The sequence below is a fragment of the Neopsephotus bourkii genome, unplaced genomic scaffold (assembly GCF_033783945.1).
Source record: "Neopsephotus bourkii isolate Nb327-2 ecotype Australia unplaced genomic scaffold, CSIRO-AGI_Nbou_v1 NB_804, whole genome shotgun sequence".
NCBI classification, from domain to species: Eukaryota; Metazoa; Chordata; class Aves; order Psittaciformes; family Psittacidae; genus Neopsephotus; species Neopsephotus bourkii.
This window is the reverse complement of record NW_026901300.1, coordinates 1,056,047-1,079,146: the sequence shown is the minus strand read 5'-3', so window position 1 is coordinate 1,079,146 and position 23,100 is coordinate 1,056,047. Positions and strand designations below refer to the sequence as shown.

The following is a 23,100-nucleotide window of genomic DNA, read 5'->3' as shown; positions in this document are numbered from 1 at the left end:
TTAATGTTGCTGTGTAACTGGTGGTGTGTGGTGGGTTGGGGCAGAACAAGCAGAAAGCTCCTGTTAAATTGTGGCACAGCTTCACTGCTGTGAACTCCATTAAGTTATCTTTAATTTATATCTTATTTCTCCATGCCACTCAGGCAACTTGAGCTGCTCAAACATGTCTTGTTGGCCTCCTGGGAGCAACTGTGCCCTTTTAATGCGAGGAAGCTTATTAAAGCATTGAAAACAAGTATGAAGAGTTAGGGGAAGAAAGGTGTTGCCAGCAATTCCTGTTGTGGATGGTGGTGGTTGGGAAAGGCTGCAGGGGCTGGCTGGATTGTGGGGGGAAGTGCTGCAGGCTTTGAGCTGCTCTTGTTCACAGCTGCTTCCTGCTGGGATGAGGATTCATGTCATGTCCTACCTGGTTGTGTTGCACTCTTGCTGTGCAATAAATTGCAAATGCAGGGTGGTAATTAGATGCCAGCAAGGTCTTTAGCCCTAAATAGAAGTGTTGTATGGCTTAATGCAGTGGGAGTGTTTGCACTTTCATTACCATGGCTCTGGGCATTCTTGAACACGCTGTTTGAAGGGAAGGAACAAGGTTGGTGGCAGGGAGCTGATGGTCTGGCGAACACCAGCACTGACCCTTGGTGTCAGTCAAAGACAATATGATTGAAAGTTTGTGCGTCAAGATAAGGACAAGGGAGATCACTCACCAGCCGTGCCTTCAACCAAAGAAGGGCTCTGTGCTAGGCCCTAGCGGCATTCCTGCAGCAGCCCCTCTCCATGTGCTGCTCTCTATTTAGGAAATAACAATGACAAAGGTTTTATTTAAGAAAAAAAGGCTAGAAAATAGAAAAATAAGGACAGTGCTGTTCCCTCCCAGCACCTACTGAAGCCATCCACACCCAGGAGGATGCAGGAACCCTGCTGTGGTGCAGTGACCCCAGGTCATTGCAGCTATGCACTGGAAGGCAACTTAGCATCAGTTTGTCCTTCAAAGTACAGCAAATGAGCCAGCTCAAAATACACCTGCATCCCTAAATATACCTGCAGCAAGGGGGAAGGGGGGGCAACAACAGGCCAGGGACACAGCTCAAATTAGAACTAAACTAACGTACTTGATTTCGCATTGATTAGCAAGAGTAATTCACCCTTCAAACAGCACCGGGCTGCTGCCTTTGGCTTAAAGTAACGCGAAAGTGCTCGAGGGCCAGACGCTTGCCTAGAGCCACCTACAGCTCCAGGCACGTTGGTGGAGGAGCCATCTCCAGGGCTGCAGGGGGAATGGTGGGAGATTGGTGCCCAAATTCCATGTCTGCATCCTGCATGGGGCTGCTGGCAATTCCCTGCAGGAGAGCTGGCCCCGCACAGCAAGGGGGTAAACCATGAGCAAGCCCATAAACAAGAGCTTAGTTTCGGCACCTGCTGCATTAGGTGCCTATTGTCAACAGGATCCTTTGAAAAACAAGTGACTCAGAGAACCCATAATGAGCCTGAAGCATTCAAACTGCTCCTGAAATAATGGTACTTTGTCATGACTCATCAGAATCTGGGTTTTGGACCGTTTCTGGAAGGGGCTGTAACCTAAAACCCCAGCACCTCCTGCACAAGGGTTTGCGTTTGGGCAGGTAAAGCGGAATACTAACGCTGAGAATGTCTCAGTGTATGCAGTGTCTTTGGGGTTTAACAGCCTAAATCCTGCTTTTTTACCCTAGAACATAACTTGTTTTGCAGGTAGCTGCAGGCAGTGTGATCTTGTTGGCAGTTCAAGTGTTGATCTGTGTTTGTTTAATGGATTAAACCCTGGAGGCAATGCTCTACGCTAAAGCTGCATTCCAGATTAGCAGTCCCACACTGAATTCCTGCCTGAACGCTCTTACACTTGACCAGAAGAGTCAAAAATAGGTTACACTACACTGACGATATGTGACTATAGTTCATGTGAATGAGCTGCTTCCCTTTAAAAACCCATATAAATTGTTAAACTGTGTATAAGTGATAGGGGTGATGATCCATCCCATTTCTCTGCTTTTTCTGGCACGATTCAGCAGGTTCTTCAGCTCCTCCTTACTGAGCAGTTTATGGCCATGGCACTGCGCAGCTTATTGAGGCCAGGCCAGTATCCCGGGATCTGGCATATCCCACAGAGTTCTTATTTTAAGGGAACAGGAGGGGGCAGTTTGGTGGCTCCCAGAGAACACCTGTAGGATGAAGGTGATGATGGGTACCATCGCCAGGGGTGAAACACACCCAGAGGCAGGTCCAGGACACCAGAGAGCCTTGGCTGAGCTTCCTTAATGGGTGTACATAGGCAAAGGGCACTGCTGGGAGTGAGGCCCAGGTGGTTGTAGGTTGAAAGAATAAGAGCTACATCTTATAGACAATGCCAAGCTCTGCTTTATTTTCATCAGTTTGATCAGTACAAAAGCAGACAGCGTATGTTTCACTTTTTATTCTTTTTCATTTTAATTAACACTTTACAAAGTACAAAATATACTGTCCTTTATTTTGGAACATTAGGATTTTTTCTTTCTTTTTCTGGTATTTTTTTTTCATACAGTACATAAATCTCAGCTTTTCAGCGTAAGACCAGCAAAGAAAAGAAGCGTGTGCACTCGCTGGGAAAGCAAAGCATCCACTTCTCAGTGCACAGAGCACAATCCTCAGCTGCTTCCACCGCTCCCTCTGCTCCATGCTGGAACATTCCCCTCTCCCGGAGGCCAGCACAAAGGCCACCAATGGTGTTCCCTACATCCCACTGAGCGCAGCCTTCCCTTAGCTGCATCCCAGCGCAGGGGGTGCAGCACAGGCTGACCCCCCTCCCCAGCAGTTTTGCATTAGGCTGGTAATTAAAGGGAAAAACACACATTTGTGCTCCCCGCAGAGGAAGGCTCCTGTGGGGTGTGTGAGAGGGGAGCAGGGAGGAGGCTGCAGGTCAGGGTGCCCAGGGCTGCTGCGTCCGCAGCGCGACCTCAGCCCATGTGGTTGGTGTCTGAGGCCAGAAGCAGGGCTTCACTTACACAGAAAATGAGACATAAAATAACTTCTCTTAAGAAGGCCCCACAGGTTTGTGCTTCCTCCCTGTGCCGCCCAGCACGGCCCTGCAGAGGGGAGCAGAGGGGCAGACCCTGGGCCGAGCTGGGCAGACGCTGCACCAGGAGCCTCTCTGCCCTCTTGACAGTGCCAGGGATGCTATGGCCGTCCTGGGCATGTGAGGAAAAACTGGGCTCCTTAAGTCTAAAAGGGAGAAAGAGAAATGCTCAGTCTCGTTCAAGCAGCTGGGACATGGATAAAGCAGCGGTGCACCACGGCCGTGGAAGGGCTGACAGCACCCACCCAGCTCTGTATGTGCCCAACGTGGTGGAGTTCCAGTGTAAACCCACACCGTGACCCCACAGGGCGACAGCTTTCTGCGTTTTGGCCCAGCAGAACCACAGTCTGTCCCTAAGCTCCCTCCAGATTAACCTCCCGGGTGCCTTGTGGAGCCCCAAAAGCAGGAGAGAGCCGGGGTGCGCCAGTGCTGTGCCATGGGGCCACAGCAGGCCACATCTGTGAGCTGGGGCTGGGGATCCTGAGTGTGTTCCCAGGGCACTGTGGCACCGAGGAGACCCCATGTCCCAGCAGCGCCAGCACCCACTGGCATGAGTCAGTGCTCACCACACAGCGCTCATCCCCCCTAATTTCAGAGGGAACAAGGGGAGGGCGGGCTACCTGGGGAGTTAATGGAGAGGGAGGGACAGGCTCTTCCAGAGGCTGAATCAGAGCATCCAAAGCTGGATCCTGCCGTGAGTCACTGCCCAGCAGCCTCCTTCTCCCCTGCCTGTCCCAGGAGCCGTGGCCATCTCACTGCAGCACAAATGATCCCACCGCCATCCCTGCGGCTGCAGAGGCAGCACAGAGGAGGAGGAGGAGGCAGAAAACGCGGGTGCCACGGTGCCAAAACAACTTCGTGTCTTGTAACCCCCGATCCAAGCCTGCAGCTCACATGCAGGGGACGGATGGCGGGAGGAGCAACCCAGCCACAGGCACTGGGGACACGACCACACTGATGGGACACTGAGAGTGGCAAGAGGCAGGAAAGTGCCACCACCCCTGTATTACCAGGCCCCTCATCACTGACAGCCCTCAAATGTGTCTCTCATGCCCTTACCATCAATGGCTATGGGATTAGCACGGGCATTTCTAGCAGCAGTTGCAGCGCGGTTTTCAGGTGAGAGGCCAAGGGCAGCCCTGGCTCCAGCACCACCAGGAACACCGGGAAAAGGCTCTTCCAGTGGCTCTGGAGAGCTGCAAACGCCCCCCAGCCCCTGCCCCAGGACACTGATGTACTCCTCTGCTCCCCCTGCTATCGGAGCCGTTCACAGATGCAGAGCACATAAAAACCCCAAGGAAGGAAGCACTGAGAGCGCGGCTCGAGGTGGGAGAGGGGACCTGGAGGAGATGAGGGCAGAATTCACTGTTTACTTCTATGACAGATCTAAAGCAAGGCTGAGGTCACTGAGCTGGGGCAGAGAGCATCTGCTCCTAATGGCCAAAGGAAAACCGGGTGCTCCTAGTGCAGAGCCGTCCTTTCCTTACCCCAGTCCAGCACAGTCCTGCCCGTGCCAGCACAGGGCCAGCCCCTGCTGAACAGCACCGACACAAACACCCCGTGAGGGACAAGGGGAGGCTCAAACCCAGTCACCACTTCAAGAACAGGACCAGGTCACTGGGCTGCCCGTCAGGTAACTGCAGCGTCCTTAAAGGGAGCAAAACTCACAGGGCTGGCCTGGACATTACCTTACAAGAAACAACTACAACAAAAGGCTGGGGGGGGCGGGGGGGAGGCCCTCTCTTTGCCCTACAACACACCCCCCCCTCGCCCCTTCCTTCAGCTTCCCACATGGCAAATGCTCTTTTGTTCTTCCCACTGACCACAAACCCAAACAGGAGACCATTGGTTTCCTTCAGCAAAAGGGAGTTCCCTTTCTGCTAATGGGAACGATTCTGCAAATGGGGCTGAACTCCCCTTCCAGCAGCTGAAGCAGCACTAACGCTCACAGCCACCCGGCAAGCAGGGTGCTTCCAGTGGCATTCCCACAAGGGCCAGGGAATCGGGTACCTGGAAAACCATGGGATTCAAGTTACACACAGAGCTGGTAGGAATCCTTTGGGAAAAAGCAAATGCTTATTAGTGCAATTGCAGGAAGCTGGTTTCAAACCCCCAGGATGCTGAGATAGCAGCAGGAAGCTGGGCAGCGCAGGGGGACCCCAAAACACAGCCAGTCCCTGATGGTACCTGTCCAGACCTGAAAGAGACACAGCCTCTGCCACAGCCCCACGGCAGTAAAAACCAACCAGCACCCCCAGTGAAGGACAAAAGGAGCCCCAGGTTTTGGCATCATCTTCTAGGGCTGGGAGGACACCAGTAAAACCATGGGCTCTGCCTATAGAGGGGCAGACACTCGGCACGCATCAGCTCTCCTACGGCACAGGCAGGGGACAGAGCTAGGGTGGAGGGGAGCGAATTGCTCCTGATGCTTCCCAGTTTCAGCGCTCCCAGATTCCTGCTGGGCAGCTCCGTCCATCAGCTCCAAACCCCTCACACGTCACCCACAGAATCCTGCAGGAAGCTAAAAAAGGGTGAAAACCCCAAGGAAGCCCAGGGAATTCAGTGGCTGGTTTGCAACCACAGCACCACTTGCACCCAGCCGGCAGCCTGGGCAGGAGCTGTGGAAGTTCTGGGCTTTCATTGGGATGAATTGAGTGGGGTTCATGCTGCTCCCTCATGGTTGGGTTCTCCCCAAACCCAGGGCAGGCAGCAGCACAGGCAATCTCTACAAGGGAATTACAGAGCAGGGAGAAGCTATTGCATGTGATCTGCAATTACAAGGTCACAATCAGTCCTAGGTATACAAATTATCTTCCCAACCTGAAGGAGAAATGGCTGGTGCTGTCCAGAGAGACCAAGAAAGGGATAACTTGGCCATATGTGTTCCAAAGAGGTACGGAACCCTAAAATTCATACTCTAAAATTAGAATATACTTTGTTTTGATCCATACTTCATTTACTTCCCCTGCTTAAAACAGAGTCTGTGCATTGCTCCATCTCAGCAGAGCTTCTGCAGGGGCTACGGCTGCTGCAGCCAGGATTTGCTGCTCAGTCTCCAGTGCACATCCTGTGCTGCAAAGCCCAGTCCTTCCTTCCCCCATGCTAACCAGAGCTGGTATTGCATCTGAGCTGTGCTTCATTGAGATTAAATAACGCAGGAGGCGAGGGATGGGGAACAGGAGACTGAAGACAGCAGCGTTAACTCAAGATTCACAGTTAAGTGTTTCCCTCAGTGTCCTGGGAAGGTGCTGAACCCTCACTGGGAATGTGCACAGTGTTCCTGTACCAGCTCAGCGCTGCCGGGATGCCTGAGGGATAATGCTGGCCCCTGTCACATGGAGCACACACAGGGTACAGACAGACAGATGTGCTCATGGGGAGAAGGTATCTGAATTTGGAGGCAGATCTGCACATCTTGGCCAATGTAAACACACCCCAGCACACACTATGAAATGCAAACACTATTTGGCAAAGGATGACTGGGCTTTACTCTCCAGCAGGTAATAAAAGTTTAATCCAACGCTTGCAAGCAGGGCTGAGCAGGTAAGTGAGATGCCTTAAGCTGTTTACTGGGGATGTCACAATAGTCATAGTAACAGAGAGCAAAGAAATCCTCGTCAGAAAATGATTTCTTGCCCATCAGCGAATGCTGCTGTGACTCTGCTCAGGAGCCAGCAGCCAGTGCTCAGGCTGGGGCTGCACGAAACATTTCTCCCTTGTCAATAACAGAAAATGCCAATTACGCAGTGCCAAGACAGAACGTTTGCTCTCACTGAGCACTGAGTGCAGCAACACAGGACACAGCACCCTCTGCTCAAGTCACTGCCCTCTGAAGGAGAGAGAGTCTGAAAGCCCCGATGCTCTCCAGCAGCAAGCGTAGGTACATGGAGCAGAAACCCCTTCATGTGACCAACCCCTCTGGCCTCAGTGCCAGACACCAGTTTTACCTCCAAACACCCAAGGATACCTGGAGTCTTCCTCCCAGAGGCAAGCACCTGAAGGCTTTCTGAATACTGGGGGCTTGGGAAGGCTGGTGCCACCGTTGCTGGGATGGTGCTATGGGGATAAAGGCATCCCCAGGGGGTCACTGGGCAGGGTGGGGAGGTCTGCTTGATTCAGAGAGGGAAAAGAATGGAATCACTTTTGTCTTCACAACAACAACGAGAAAAAACCTAGTACATTCATATCTGCCAGTTAAAAACCACACAGAGTAACTCCTTGGCATCACTGGGCACTGCAGCAATCCCTGCCTTTCCCCTGCCCTTTCCATGCCTGTGCACTAACAGGGCCCCTGCAAGAGCCCTCACTGCTGCATCACGGAGACGTGTGGGAAACTGCGCAGACAGACACAGGGATGCCCATGGAAACAGAGATTTTGGGGCCAACAGTGTGGCTGCTGTGGGTCAGCACAGACCAAGGCCATGGCCCATCCACCACGATAGCTGCACCAGCTCACACCTCTGCAACAGGAGGAAATACAAGCATTGTACAGCAAAGGTAATTAAAAAACAGCTTCTTTCAGAGCCAAACTGATCAAACACATGCAATGTAGGCTCTAATGTCTCATACAGCTTCCCTACCTTCACAGGGTGCCAGTCACAGTGCTGAACCCTCATCCCTGAACCCTCGCTGGAGACAACAGGTCCCCGTGCAGCGCAGCCAGTGGGGGAATGTGCTGGAAGCTCATGCCCAGGGATGGTCAATCCAGCCTCTGAGCAGAGCTGCTTTGTGCCTTGCCTCCCTCAGGTGTCTGCCTGCTGCTGAGAGCATCAAGAGCATCAGGGTGCTCACGGAGCTGTGCTGGAGCCTGAGTGACCTCCTCTGCACTCCTTGCTTCCCTCCCAGCATCTGCAGGACAGAATCTTGTGCTTTAGAAAAATTAAACCTGATAAACTTCTGCTGGATGCTCTTCTTGGCTAAAGAACCACGACCCTTTCAGTAACACTTCCCTTCAAGCATCAGTCCTGAGAATCCCCACTCCAGCTCTGCATGGCACATCTGAAAAGAGTAACTCACTGCTCGGTGCCATGTGCAACTCCTCAAGCAGGGACGGACAGCAACAAGCAGTCTGTTAGAGGTGAGGGTTGATTCATCTCTGACCGACAGCATTCCCTGCCTGTGCCCTTGGGAACGGTAACACTGAGCTTGGAGTTAAAAATACATTCGGAGGCAGCAGCATGGTATTTATATTATGAATGCTCTTTATAAATGGCATGGCCATTAAATAAGTCTTAATACTAATGTCACCCACTGCAGGTGCCACCATCTCTGTGCTCCAGCAAACCTAAATGCTTCCATTAACACCTCCCTATGCAAGAGAGATTAATATATGCCACTTGAAGCACAGCATTTAGAAACTCTATCACTGCAAACCCGACTGACTTCAATGTCTGAACAGGAACAGCAAACTGCACAATCCTCTGCCAGGATGCACTGATCGGGCGGACCGGTAATCAGCGACCTGGAAGTGCCACAAGGTCAGCTGCAAGGGAGCACCCTCATCGCATCTGGTGAAGGGTAACTGAAGTATCAGATTAGAGGATGGTTTGGGTAAAAACCTTTCCCCACCTGGACCACAACAGCGTTCCTGATCTGCAGGAAACTGATGATGTGATGCAAAGGCCACACACTCCCCACAGCCAGGTTCCAACAACCTCTCCTGCTTTAAAAGATACTCCAACATTTCCATCTATTTAAAAATAACCCATTTATGCTCATCACAGGCCGATCAAGGCAAGTTTCCCAACCCACATCAGAGCTCTGCATTAGCCCTCTGACCACCGAGCCACCAGCCAGCACAGCTGCCAGGAAACCCTGCAGGAAGCCCCACAGCCTCGCATGGGGATGCTGGCAAAGGTCACCATGAACCAGCTCCGGAGGAATTCCAAAGACAAGCCCAGGTCACTCCGAAATCCTTCACAGGCAAGGAGGCTCAGGAAGTTCTGGACCCAGCCCAGGCACTGGTTCAGTGCTGATGGGAACTGGAAGCCCCACTGCAAACCCCCCAGCCAGGGTCTGGGCAGGCACTTTGCAATGAACCATCCCCACTTACAGACTGAAGCAATTCAGGGCAGCAACTAAAAGACTTCTCTCAAGAAAAACAACTTCCTCTCTATAGCCTGTGTGCTTGAGGCAACCAAAGTGAAGAGGAACAGGCTGTTCCCGAAGCAGGCAGAGAACCCAGTGCTGTGAATCAAGCGGAGGAACCACAGCTTTGCTCCAGGTCAGCTTCTCTGCTGCTCTTTGCTAAAAACATGTAGAGAAATCCCGAGAGCATAACTAAGTATTTGTATTGCCTATATACTTGAATTAAAAATATATGGTGAATGCATGTGTCTATACAGCACTTACTACGTATATACACACACCGAGAGTGTGCCTGGAGTATACACACATGTACTCACCCAGTATATATTAACCTATATTGCTCAAGTATATATGCTCTGTACAGTATACAGCCATACGGACACAGAACACAGGTATTTATACATGTGTACAAGACACACTACGTATTTCTATGTAAACACTATACAATTATATGAACATATGCCCACACTTGCACAGTAGAAAGGAATTTGCAGCCAAAATCTAATTGGGGTGGGGGAGAAAAGACAAAACCCTACGTAGTAACACACACAACATGAGAAGGGTTGAAGTTCCTAAGAAATCAAAGGCCTCAGGGAAGCAAGGAGGGCACAGGAGGGCTCGCGTTCTTCCCTGCCCACCCCTCCTTGCAGCGCTGGCAATGCTGGTTGCATTTCACTGTTTGCTGAGGTTTTGTGCAACGAGAGGAACTGGGAGGCTTCGGGTGATCCCTGATGAGCAGCAGCCACGAGCAGGGATGCTCCCGCAGAGCCAAGCAGGATGCTTGAGGCAGGGGGGTGGCTGATGGGTAACCAGGGCCTTCAGCACCCAGCCAAAGGGTGTCCCACTGAGACATGCTCCTCCTTTCATCCACACAGTGTGAAACAGCACAATGCCAGGGATGCTCAGAGACGTTGTTATCATAAGGCATTTAAAGAAAAAAGCAAAGATCCTTCCATTTTTCCCCACCCCAAAGGCCAGGAGGTACTAGGAGAGCGTGAGCTGTTGAGTAGCTTGAAAAGCCACTGCTGTGGCTCATGCAGCATGTGGTGGTGTATTATTACTACTGCTTTCAACAAAGCTCCTACAGACCCCTTTCTGCCTTATCCAGCCAAGGTCTCACAAGCAACACCACTGAGGACATTCGCACCCATCCTGACTGTACACTTGACTGCCTGTCCCCAGGGCTGTTTCCAGGTTCATCCAATTCTGGCTAAATTCAGAGTTATCTCCCACCAGCAAAGTGACGTGGGGAAAACTAAAGGGAAAGCATCAAATTAGCCCAAGTTGTCTGAAATAAGCTTCTGCGTTCTCAGGACAAAACAAGAGAGGAAATCAAAAGGTGAAGGTGAGCACGATGGCAGAGACCGAGAGTTCCTCAATGGCATTTTATTTACATGTTGTGACATTTCCAGGCTGGGACATCAACCTGCGTTACGGAGCTCTGATCCACCCCAAAGACTTCTGCAGCTTTCACAACCATAAGCCTGACTCCCCTGGGATAAAAAGTGAAAAATTTAAACTAAAAATTCTGCCTCTGGAAGAGCCTGAGTGTAAGGTTCAAAGAATATAAAAAGTAATTAAAAACTATTTTTTTCTCACTTTCTCTTAAGGCTCAGTAAAGTTTTTGCTTGTTTCAAGTAATTCCTTATCGTACATACGATCCTCAGGAAGCAGCACTAGCACACGCAGAGCAACACACGGTGCCCTCCCTCTGATGTGGGAAGTGGCTAAATCATCATTTCCCAATGGTTGTAAAACCTGGAGCATGAAGAACATCCTGTCCTGGTGACACCATCCATGCACACAAGGAAGGCTCAGGCTTAACTCAGCCGACCATAAAGTTTGGTTGGTGACTCAGTAGCTGTACACCTATCTCCTCTCCTGCACAGTCCCACAAAAACCCCAACCTGCCACCCCGAGGAGGAACCCTTGCATCCTTATGGCATGTGGTGGGAGAGCAAAGCATCTTTCTATGCAAACATCCAGAGATGCGTGGTGCCACACCTGGAATAAACCTTTACTCCAGCAATCTGGAGTGAGTGTCATGGGGCAAGACCAAAAACCCATGTAAAGGAACAGCAAAACATACAATTCAGCAAAGTATTAAACATGTGCCTAAGTAAGTGTTCCTCAGCAGGGATGCTTTAACTTGGGGCCTACAAAGGAAAGTCACCCATGCCTTTTCCTGTGGATGCTCAATTCCCTGCCTACCTGCTATACAACATCCCACCAATGAAAAACCAGGCTGAAGCTCAGCTTCTGGGTTCAGCAGCATCAGAAACCACTAATGTTAAGCTCAGCCCTCCAGCACCATGAACGCACAACTGAACAGCAAGCTGTGAGCAAGTGTGCGAAATCTGCATGTCCTACACACCAGTATAAACCTGTCTGCATGTCCTACACACCAGTATAAACCTGTCTGCATGTCCTACACACCAGTATAAACCTGTCTGCATGACTTACACACCTTTGGCATGGTCTCAGGTGTTTGTTTACTGCCTCCAGATCAATGCAAAACCCTGGCTCAAATCTGCAAGACACCGCCTCAGGAAAACCATGCTGGAGGCTGTCTCCTGGGCAAAGCCGGAAAGCTCTCAGTAGGACTGCAAGACCTTCAACTTCTTCATGTCAAAAAACAAATGGGAAGAACTCTAGAAACACAAGATACACCTGGGCTCCTAATTGTGAAAGCAGAGACCGCTGCAGATGATTTCTCCTTTCCACCACCCCTTGCTGTATGGTCACAGCACGATGCAGACCACTGGTGCTTACAACTTGGGTGATGCCTGCTCTCCCAGCAACAGTCCCTGCTGTCCTCCATGGTGTTGTTTGTGGCTGTGGGTGCCATTCAGAGGTGGGTGCCACCATGGGCCTCAAGGCCTGGCTCCTGCTGACCCACAGCTTTGGTGCAAGCCAGGAGCAAACACCCTCCTGCTGCCCCCCTGTAAAGCCCACATCACCTTCCCCTGACAGGACCAGAGGGAAAGGCCTTGGGTTTCATGCACTTTCAGCATCATTCTGTTTTCAAAGAAGAGAACCCCTGGGAGACCCCACCCTGGTGATGAAGGAGCTGATGAAGAGGTGGTGATGGAGAGTGCCAGCAGGCCTTGGGCACCTTCCTGGCCCCGGTGCGGACAACCTACTGCATCTCTTGGCTGAGGTCGCCCAGGATGTGCAGAAGATACCCAGGGACCCCGGGCAATCCTTCATGTGCCCGTGTACAAAGAGGATGGGAAAAAGCCTGAGGAGACAGGAGGAAAGATGCCTCCCTCGTCTTGCTGGCCCTGGGGGACAAGGGGATGGCTCTGATGTGAGGATGAGGGGAAAGCAGCTGTCCTGGAGCAGAGGACATGGCAGGAGGACACTGGGGAAAGGGGGGGGTGACGGGAGAAATCTGAGCTAAAATGGCTACGTTTCAATACAGACAGAAGTCTCGGTGTCCCCACCTGAAGGTGGGTCAGAGCAATGCGCCCCCTGCCCAGGCTTTCCCAGAGCAGCCAGGCTTTGACTGCAGGGAGACAGGGAAAAAGGGGAAAATGCAAACAACTGGATACCTTCCCCTTTTCCAATACCAAACAGTTTTGTCAGGGGAAACAGAACCCAATTCCCATCCCTATCTCAACGCAGGCAATGAAGAACAGGCCTCAGGAAGTCTGATGCGAGGAGACAAACCAGCACTATGCAACAACTTTTCTGTTTAATTCCACATGTCATTGGGTTTAAGGTTCTCGGGGCTCTCTCTGAGCAAGGGCTCGTACATCCCAGCAGAACAGAGCAGCCATGGGGGGAGATTGTGTCCCCAGGCAGCTCCTTCAACCCCGAGAACATGGGCAGGTTACACCTCACCTTGGAGAGGACCATCAGGAAAGCATCTCACCTCCCCTTCCTCCTGCCCCTCATTCATAAATTTAACAAAATAACAATAATAACAATTAAAACCAAGGCTTATTGGAGCTGTTTCTGCTCAACCTTCCACAGTCTCTTTTCATGTCACTCTCTGGAATCAGATTTTTCAAGAAATACTGTGAGAAAAAAAGAATAATAATAATAATTATAATAATAATAATAACTATAATAACAATAAAAAGCATCTGGAACCAGCTCAGAAGATTTCTAATGCTTTTCAGCTTGACTGACTTGGAGTGCATTGACCACACCGTTTATATTTTCTTCAGGTACCTGCAAGAAACCAGAAAGGAAAGTCATGCTCTAGGAAAAGCCAGGCAGGGATGACACAGAAAGGGGCAAGAGACGAGGCAGAAGAGTCCCAAGGAGCCAGGTACACTGCTCTTGTACACCTGAACTCCACTGAGAAAGGACTCCACCTGCGAGAGACACCCTCTGGTTCAAAAGCATCAACCCATGGTACCCCTAGGAGCAAACACTCTAAGTGAGATCTGGCTGGTTTGCTGTCTGCATGGTGGGTGCGGGGGGGGGGAGGCGACTGTTTGGGGGTTTTCATTTCCTTCTCCTCCTCTCTCCTCCTGCTTTCCCTTCCTTTTGTTCATGAAGCATTTGTATGACAGCAGCTCCCTCATGCAAGGTGTCTGTGCTGATGCCTAAGGGCTCCATGATGCTCTCTGAGGCATCCTACAGGTTTGGGATCCATAAGTGTGGTGACAATAGAACATGTCAATCAAAAGAAGAGACCTGCCCACTTGCTTGTGGTGGGGGGTTCTATTTGGTGTGGTGTAGCACCTGAGCAATCTTACCCAGTCTTATGATACACTTAACCATAGAAGTCCATATACAAAATTATTAGCGGGTGTCTTTTCACACTTGCTGCAAGAAAAAGCTCTTTCAACACAAGATACAAAAGATGTCAGAGCAAGTGCTGCTGGTATAAAAGAATTACAATCAAAGTTATATCAGACAGAAAAGAGGCATCTGACATTATATAAACTCGAAGATGGCAATCAGGGGACAGGCAGTGAACAGCTCTTGGAAAGTGGAAAGGGGGCTGAGGGAAAAATAAATAGCCTGTGAGCTGCTGCAAGAAGCCAAAATAATTCACGTTAAGTTGAAGAAGGAGCCTCTGTGAGGTATTTGAGTCCTTGGCCAGGAGTACAATACCTGGCTTCACTGGACACCCTCCAGAGCTCAGACAGTGGAAATACAACTGGACTGTGATTTTCTGCAAGGCTTTTAACAGAAATGGGGGGAAAACCCATGAGAAAATAACAAGAAAAATGCTCTTTTTTCCAATGGAAAGATGGAATAGGAGCAGGTAACTGATGATGTGTGAACACAAGTCAGCTGGGAAAGGAAGGAAATAAGCTTAAAACCACCATACAGCAAATTCTTCTGGGTTAGGAAGAAAACCCCAGCAAACCTCCACCACAGCAGGGAAGAGACACTGAGACAGCACTCTCCACTGCCTCCCCTCCATTATTTTCCCAGTACACTGAACACTGCAGTGGAAGAAGCCATATGACTCTTTGACTCTCCAGAAGATAATAAGACACAGGAATCACTTTTGTAAACCACATTTTCTTTGCCAGCCCAAGTGGATGATCAGTGGGTATCCCCTGTGCTCCTTCAGTGCAGTGCAGAAGTAGGAGTAAGCAGAACCGGCCAGTTCTGGCCAGCTGGCTTTGACCTGCATGGACCCATCTCACTTTAACACAATGGCTTGATCAATCATTCACTGCAAAATGCTGAACTTCCTTAATGCTGAGGAAATGGTCATGATCATACCACCAATATCTGGACTGGATTTTCTCCAGGACAGATGTGTGGACAGTTCTGATTTGTAGGACACATCCTAATTGGTCACCAGTGGAGAAGTCCTACCCTCTCTGCCCCTTAGAAAAGGTCCCTATCCCAGTGCAGCTGGTGCAAGATGTTCCCGTCAGCTAGAGGGTAGATCAAAGCATCTATTACGAAGTGAAAAGTAAAGCTCCAAACTAAGTCCCAGACATTACTTCAGCCTCATTAGATGCAAAATGCCGGTGAAGAAGAGCAAGATACCTCTGAGCACGAGGCAGAGAGAACAGAGCACCTGGAAAAGGGACTCTTCTCACTTGCTCTCTCTAGAGGGAGCTGGAAACCACAGCTCTCTCCACCCCGACCTGATGGCACAGAGAGGACACACCAGAGACCTGGAGGTTCTCATCCGACCACTGTTTCCTAAGGGGATTTCTTCTCAAGCATAGGCTGTGATTTCCAAGTCAAAATTCTACAGCTACAGCATTGCAGGAAGACCCGAGTATTAACATCCAGGTCAAATAAAAATTAAGCAACAAAAACCACCTTAAGATGCACAGGGAAAAAAAAAAAAAAAGAAGAAGAGGTCAAAGGGAAGAAAAGCTTTTATAAAGTACTCTAAATTTTTGATAATAAATACGGAACAACCTTAAAGAAAGGGAGGATGTAGAGAAAGGATTCAAGATACACTTAGACCTTGACAAATGCCACTAGAAGTCAAGGTGTTTTGGTGGCAAAGTTAGGGAAAACCAGACAAAATCTAGGTCAGGCTCTTGGCCAACAAGCCCCATCTACAGCCAGCATGCACACAGCTTAGGAACCACGCCTGCAGCAAAGTCAAGCAAAGGAGGGCTTGAAATGCACCTTTCACATGGAGGAAAGATTTGACAGCTTGAACAGCACTGTCCAGATAAAAAGGCTTTCAAAACCATACAAGAAGAAAACAGCAAGTAGCAAGGAAAATGCTAAAATACTGATCTGAGTAAGGAAGAGCTGCAGAGCTCAGTGCATCACCCAAATAATACCCTGCCAGCTGCTGGGAGACAGGCATCTGCTGGGCTCAATGTAGCCGGATGAGCCACTTTTCAAAGGCGGAGCTGCCTGCAGAGTCATCACAATTGCAGGGCACAAGTTGTAAGTGAAATATCTGTTTGAACCAACAGGGCTTAGCTCTCCAGATACTGCTTGACAACTGGAAGCGCTCTGCACCTTGTGCCCTGGGCAGGAAACATGCACCTGGAGCCACAGCAACAGGTAGGAATGTGAGGCAAAGCTAACAGTATTGATTTTAAAATGGTGTTTTATTAGCTTATCTTATCGGCACAGTTAATATTCAAGAAAAGAAGACAAACATATATAACACTTTGACCTTTGCTATCTGGAATAATATTTACTTTTACTCTTTACACACATGACCTATAGTCTGCAAATGGTTCACACCAACTGTGAAAAACCAAGGTGATTAGCTGAATAAAACCCGCCTTGAACTCACTGGGGCTTCTACAGGTCAAAAGGAAGGCCTGAGCAGTGAATGTACAGCCATGAAAGGAGAAGCATAATGCAGTGAAGTGCACATTTAGGAAAAAAAAACCAAAAAGCACAAAGCAGGTCTGTGTTGCTGGCTTTGTTAGCCCATGGACTACTGACTCCCTCCCTCAGGACTAAGGGAATGGGCTCCAAGTCAAATGCAATCCTGTTTGTGGCTACAGACCTAGCAATTTCCCCTTTCCAGGGAAATGCCTCATTTTTGAGGGTGTCCTATACAGCCAAAGGAAGAGCAGAGATAGGCTTAGATGGTAAAATATCCACCAGGATAAAGGAGAAGAGAGCCCTGTATGAATGGCAAGACCCTCATGCTGATGACTGTGCTGCAACTGCTTGCAGGCATTCAAAACAGCAAACACAGCAACATCCTTCTCTGCTTCAAAATCGCCTCCCCTTGAGGTGCTGACAATTACTGCTGTTTATCAAAGGCCCATGAGGAGGATGAGGCAAGATCAGCTGAGCTCATCAAATGGGTCTCAAAACACAAAGGTTGGGGCCATGCAGGCCCTAACCTTCATGAGATGAAGGCAGGGGTTTGCTATTGGGAGACTCTCCAAGCAGTGCCCCCACACAAAAGCACCCTCCTGAGAGCCTGGAGCCTCTGACTACATATGCAGGAAAAGAAGAGGGCTTGTGTCTGTTTCTGGCAAAAGATAGTGGTACAGTGGCAGAGAGTGCTCAGGGAGGTCAGGAAGTCTCCACTGACACTATGACCCTCCCTAGCATGGCTTTGCCTTGGGGTAGGGCTGGCCTTGGTTCAGAAGCTTCTGACCCAGGGCAGTGACAGCCAGGAGGCTGGGGAGAGGTATTTGCTGAGCTATGTGAAGGCAAAGGCACTCCAGTAAGCTCTCCAGATGGGAAATAATGTTCTCATCATGAATTTTCTCCCAGGGGAAAGATCTCCCCTATTCCAAAGAAGCTGTCTTGATACTCACCAACGCGTGATCAAACTTAAAAGTACTGATGTAGTAGGCTGGGATGTCAGCTGCGGCCAAAGGCTCAGAAATCTGAGCAACAATTCCACATTCATCTGTGGAGGAGATAGAAATCAATCATTGTGTGAATGGCACCTGAGTATCTTGCAGAATTCCTGGGTCTCACCAGCTCCACACCTATACAGGGAGGAGTTTGTCTTCACAAACACCAACCAGAAGTGATATATGATTTTATGTGTTATCACAGAATCAGGCTCTTTGGGCCACCATGATACAATGCACATTTAATTTTATTGCCTTCTTTTTGTTACAGAGAAATGTAAGTCCCTCAGAGGCACAAACATTAGGACTGGAATGATTTTCAAAGGTCCAAAGAAAGGCAATCAATAATCTTAGAATCATAGAATAGTTAGGGTTGGAAAGGACCTTAAGATCATTTAGTTCCAACCCCCCTGCCATGGGCAGGAACACCAATAATGTTTAGGAAGGAGGCACCAAAACCAGTCTCATGTACCTTAACCTCCACTTTTCTCTTTAACTGCTATGAAATGCTTTGTCCTGCATCTCTTGAGAGAAGAGATGCTAACCTGCTGGTTGGCCTGGACACATGGTTCCTAGGCTGTAGGCCACCACAGCCCCTGAGACGGGACTTCACGACAATGAGATCTATCCTGTTCATCGCAGATCAATGGTACACTGTTTCCACATGACATCTGAGTTCCACTGATCCAAAAGGAACATTTCAGCTTGATTGTAAGCTAACATATTTAAACACTGCATACTTATGGGACAGGACACCTGATGTCCCATAGGTGACATACAATGTGCCATTCCTTTGTATTTTGCATCTAAGATGCATGAAGAGAAGGTGCATGAAAATTTCCTCCTTGTACCTTTTGGCTGGCCAGTGTAGAAGCTGCAATTAAATATAAAACTTGGCCAAGCATGTTTCAGACATGTTCTTGAAGCCTGTATTTTGTAACTGCTTCAGAGACCATGGGAAAGGAGACCTAGTGTTTTCTAAACATCAGCCATTGTAGCAATATTCACATTGGACTCCTTGAAATGACAAGGGACATAAATATAACAAGGACACTTCTGCAGGCTTAAAGCATTTGCTCTGTACTGCTTAGGTCCAATATTCTTTTGGGTAGAGAAAATGTTTGCAGCACTGGATGTGAAACAGGTCTGTGAACAGGACTCCTACTTGGACTACTATAAATCTGTACTACATCTACTGAAGCCAGAGCTGCCCAAGGAGCACACTGGAGCATGACCGTGCCTTGTGCCCACTGTTTTCTGTAATCTGCAACACATTCCCATGCCATCTTTTTGTCCACTTTTTCTGTTTAAACAGAGACGCAGCTGCAGCTACTTTCCAAGTCCAGCAGATGAATGTAATTTAGATGGAGCTGTCAAGCATGTAGCACTTTCCAAAGTATATTTAGAAGTCTGACTTATTAGGTAGGAGTCAGACTCCTTCTGTTTGAAAATCTCAGCTTGCAAAGTCATGTTAAGATGCTCTTAAAAAGCCTCAGCCTCAGATGGATTTTTCCATCATCCCTGAAGGCCCTGAGGCAAAGGACTACCTGTGCACCAACTGATCCCCCAAATGTCTACCTACCAAAGCCAAGAGGCTGCCCACCAATCCGCACCATCTTCCAGAGCTCACCAGATGCACTTGTAAACAACAAATTATTAGGAAATCTGTAAAAGGAAAAGAAATACCAAACATGGCAATTAAAACACAGCAGTGTATCAAATTCTGCCTGAGGGGATGCTGCTGTTCCTGTATCCCTGCACTGCTGGAAGCCAACAGCAGCAGCAGCAGCTTAGTGAAACTGAGAAAACTCAAGGCAAGAGGGACAGATGCACCTGCCTGCCCCTCCAGACGTCCTGCGGGCCATCAGCATCTGACACTGGAGGTGTGCAGAGGCACCCAGAGAGGCATAGGAAAAGATCTCTAAGAAACAGGACACGCCCCAGCTTTACAAAGGCTGAGACTGTTAATCTGAAGGCTTGACTTGAGCTGCATTTAGAAACACCTATGGACAGAGTATGTTTTCACACCTACTCTCTTAGGAATGTGAATGGTGACCACTTTTTTTGTGTCTGAGCATCACCACTGCCTTTTTGCATACCCAACCCTGTTTGATCCCTGCTGAGATCCCATTTCTTAGCAGGGTTAAGAAGAGCAGTAGCTAAGAGACTTGCCCAGGGTTAAGCAGGCAGTCTGTGACAGAGTTCTCCAAGCACCAGGCTGCAGGCTGCCACTCTGTCTAGCCTCTCTTGAAGGCAGACGGAGCTTTACTCCTATTAAAGTCAAAGAAATTTCCAAGAGGGCAATTAATAGTTTGCAAAACAAGTCCCTAGGGCAGACAAGAATCAAACCAACCACTGCACTGTGTGTCAAGAGCGAATTTATTCACTGCATCTCAGTGTAGCATCTCACCCAGCCTCCAGACCTCAGAGACTTTTGTGATGTGAAGCTGCAGAAGTACACACACAGACACAGGCTGATCTTTGCTCCCAAGCTGATTTTTTTCCCTGCCAGACAAATGAGTCCTGGGCTTTGGCTGCACAGGGGTGACTCAGTACATTATCATCACAAGGAGACTCTGAGCCCAGCCATGTGTAAAAGCAAAGTGGGAGGACAGCATCGCTGACATCTCCACCCTGCTTTTGGCCTTTAGCAGTAAATATTCAACCACAAATACCAGATTTTCTTGGGTTTGCTCTTAAAAGCACAACTAATGAACAATGGAATAAAATACCAAAATCACTTTGCTCCAGTGTTCCTCTTTCAAAACTGAGATAACTCTACATTATAGTGGCTTGTCATTTCACTGAGGGCTTGGATAGATAAGCCCAAAATTCAGGAGCTGGAACATGCCAGACCTCACTCAGAAAAGTGACACAGAATGTACGGGCACATCACAGCCATGCAATGAGGCTCCCAGGAATTAACATGGAAGAGCTTAAGCTGCTTCCTGCTCCTTTGAAAACCTCTCAGGTGCTTTTCTGGGGTCCATAAGACCCTAAGACCAAAGCTCACCTCTGCTGTGTCTGGACATCCATGACCAAGGAGATGTAACCCTCGATGAGAGAAAAGGAGAAAAAGCGAATGTGTCCCGAGTCTTCGTTGCCGACCACCGATTCTTTTACTCTGAAGAAACAGGAGACAACAGCATTAACTGTGGCTAGAAGAGCAAAAGAACCTTTTTTAAAGCAGATACATAGCCAGTGACACCAGGAATGTTCATACGCTGACTTGGGGAAGTGACTCTGTGTCCTGTCACATGGATTTTGCTCAGGAACACAATGCCAGTCCCCACAATTGACAAAACTTTCCCATCCCTGCCCCAAGGTCCTCTCACAGGAGGCTGCGGACCAGGAGCCACAGGCCCCAGTGGGCAGCAGCCCAGGCAGCTGTGCATCCCCTGGTCATACGTGGATATACAGCACATTGATCACATTGCTGCTCTTAGCTTAAATCTGAAAAGACTCAGCTTTCCAAAGCCAGCAGACGTCTTTGGGCACCTTCAGTGTTTTATTTGGCTTCCATCTCTCAGGACAACCTTCTTGAGCCTGTGAAACCTCCCTCCCTAGGAGCTGAGAATTGCCACAGCATAAGGCCACACCTCCCCAAGGAGCCTGTTTCCCTGATGGGACCTACCCATTGGAGTAAAACATGACATCCATTAGTAGTGTAGCAACAGTGGGAAGGGTATCTGGATCCAGGCTGGTGACGCAGAACATATTACTTGGACTGGAAAGGGGATGAATGACAGGCCTCTGAACTGAAAGAGACACACAGAGACACACACAGCTATGAAGCTACATCTGCAGCAGGTTCACGTTCCACCAGACATTATCCATGCACGACAGTGGCTGCAGAGAAAGCTGACAGCATTTGTAAGGAAGTTCTTATTTGCTGAAGTCCTCCTGGCTCTCAGACAGGGACTGAGGAGCCTGGGGATAACCTGTTCCTATGGTGTTCTCCCTGGGGTATAAGGTAATATAATCCTGCATGGGGCACAGGTCAGCTCCCCGCTCATAGGGGCTCTAAGGCCATCAGATGCATCCACATCAGACAAGGGTAAGCTAAAGGAGTTGCCAACACAAACTGAATGGCAGAAATAAACCCAGGCTTCTACCATTTAAAAGACAGAGCTATGGAAGGCATTTCTGGCAGTACACTCTGGTCTCCCTCCTTTTTGGCGGCCTATTTTGCCATAATATCTACAAAAATTCAAAACCAGATGCCATGCAGCAGCTTGGTAAACACACTGCAGCCATGGGCTGAAAAGCAGCCGGTATTCAGGCATGCAGCTACTGAACAGAACACCACAGCACATTGCACACCTGTGCATTATCAATGTGTGTTTCACTGTGCCCTTCCTTCACACGTTTTGCACTAGGCTCATTTTCTTAAACAAGATGATTTATAGCTATAGAGTGATGAGGTTGAGTGGCACTTCACAATAACTAAGCTCTGCTATCTTTGGTTATGGGCATAAAACTACAGGCAAGTGTGTATGTAAACACATGGATTTAAGTAGCTCCTTTTCCTAACTGTGTTCTTTGCCTGATGCTTGTTCCTCTAGACTGGAAACATCCTTACGTTCTGCACAGACCTGGGCTCATTGTAGCCTTGATCCTCACTGGTACTTAAGTGTGAAAGTTGAATAATATTCTCTGTACATCACTGCAATACTTAAAACAAGCTTTTATATGAGCCATTTTCAACTGAAATAATGAAACATGGAAATACGGGCTACACATAAGGTTCATTTTGCCATTAAAATGAATTATACTTTAACCTGTAGAAAGGTTAAAGGCATGTCTCCTCCAGAGATGTGAAACCAGCATTACAAGGCTCAAATTCAAGCAAAGCTCATCAGCACTGCTTGGAAAGTTAAGCACCTACTCAAATCCTTGGTTGAACTGGGACGGATTCAGGTGTGTGCTAAGATAGTTTGTTATCTTACAACGGGAAAATCACTCATCAAAATGTTGAAGGGAGGTTGGAGGCAGACTTTCACCCCCATGTGTCACGGAGGCCAGCCCCCTGGCAAGCTGAGCCCATGCTGGTCCTTACCTAGTTTTGGTTTGACAAATCCATTTGTTATCCCAAGGTCATCAGCAGCCACTGTCTCCCCATTCACTACTCTGAGGATGGTGAATTCAGCAGCCAGTGTGTGCATCACGAAGGGCAGGTCTCGCTCACGTACCTGAAGTTGACAACAGGATTATCTCATGGTGGCGTGCACCAGAAGTGAGAATACACTGCAGTGGAGGTTATGTGCTCTCAGGGCACAGAAAAGTGGACACGTCACTCCTGCTTGAGCCAGCAGGGGTGTAAGGATAAATACCACCTGGATATGTCTCTAGAGAAGCATACCTGGAGATATATCAATAGTATTAAGCACCACACTGCTTTTAATCATAGAATAATATAATCATAGAACCACAGAATGGTTTGCGTTTGAAGGGACCTTAAGTCTCATTCAGTTCCAACCCTCTGCCATGGGCAGGGACACCTCACACTAGACCACATTGCCCAAGGCTCTGTCCAACCTGGCCTTGAACACTGCAATGTCATCATCCCATGGGAATAGCTCCTGAGATGCCAGAGAGCCTAACTACACGGCACAGAGCTCTGGGGAAAGCCAACTTTGGTACTTCTGCTGCTCCTCAAACAACTTGTTCCCAGAAATGTCATTAAAACTGCTCAGTGGAACTTTC

At 48.8% G+C, this 23,100-nt stretch overlaps 1 protein-coding gene across 1 annotated transcript in view; it reads right to left on the bottom strand.

Annotated features, from left to right (window-relative positions):
- Positions 1-12,841: 12,841 nt before the first annotated feature.
- The window catches only part of CASTOR2 (cytosolic arginine sensor for mTORC1 subunit 2), a 113,297-nt gene continuing 103,038 nt past the window's right edge, over positions 12,842-23,100 (bottom strand). Inside the window, exons 4-9 of the mRNA XM_061355460.1 lie at positions 22,454-22,586; positions 21,029-21,152; positions 20,408-20,518; positions 18,977-19,059; positions 17,353-17,447; positions 12,842-13,345 (exon numbers count right to left, since the gene is read on the bottom strand). Coding sequence (XP_061211444.1) covers positions 13,280-13,345; positions 17,353-17,447; positions 18,977-19,059; positions 20,408-20,518; positions 21,029-21,152; positions 22,454-22,586 — 612 coding nt within the window. The 3' untranslated portion in view covers positions 12,842-13,279. The remainder of the gene's footprint in view (positions 13,346-17,352; positions 17,448-18,976; positions 19,060-20,407; positions 20,519-21,028; positions 21,153-22,453; positions 22,587-23,100) is intronic.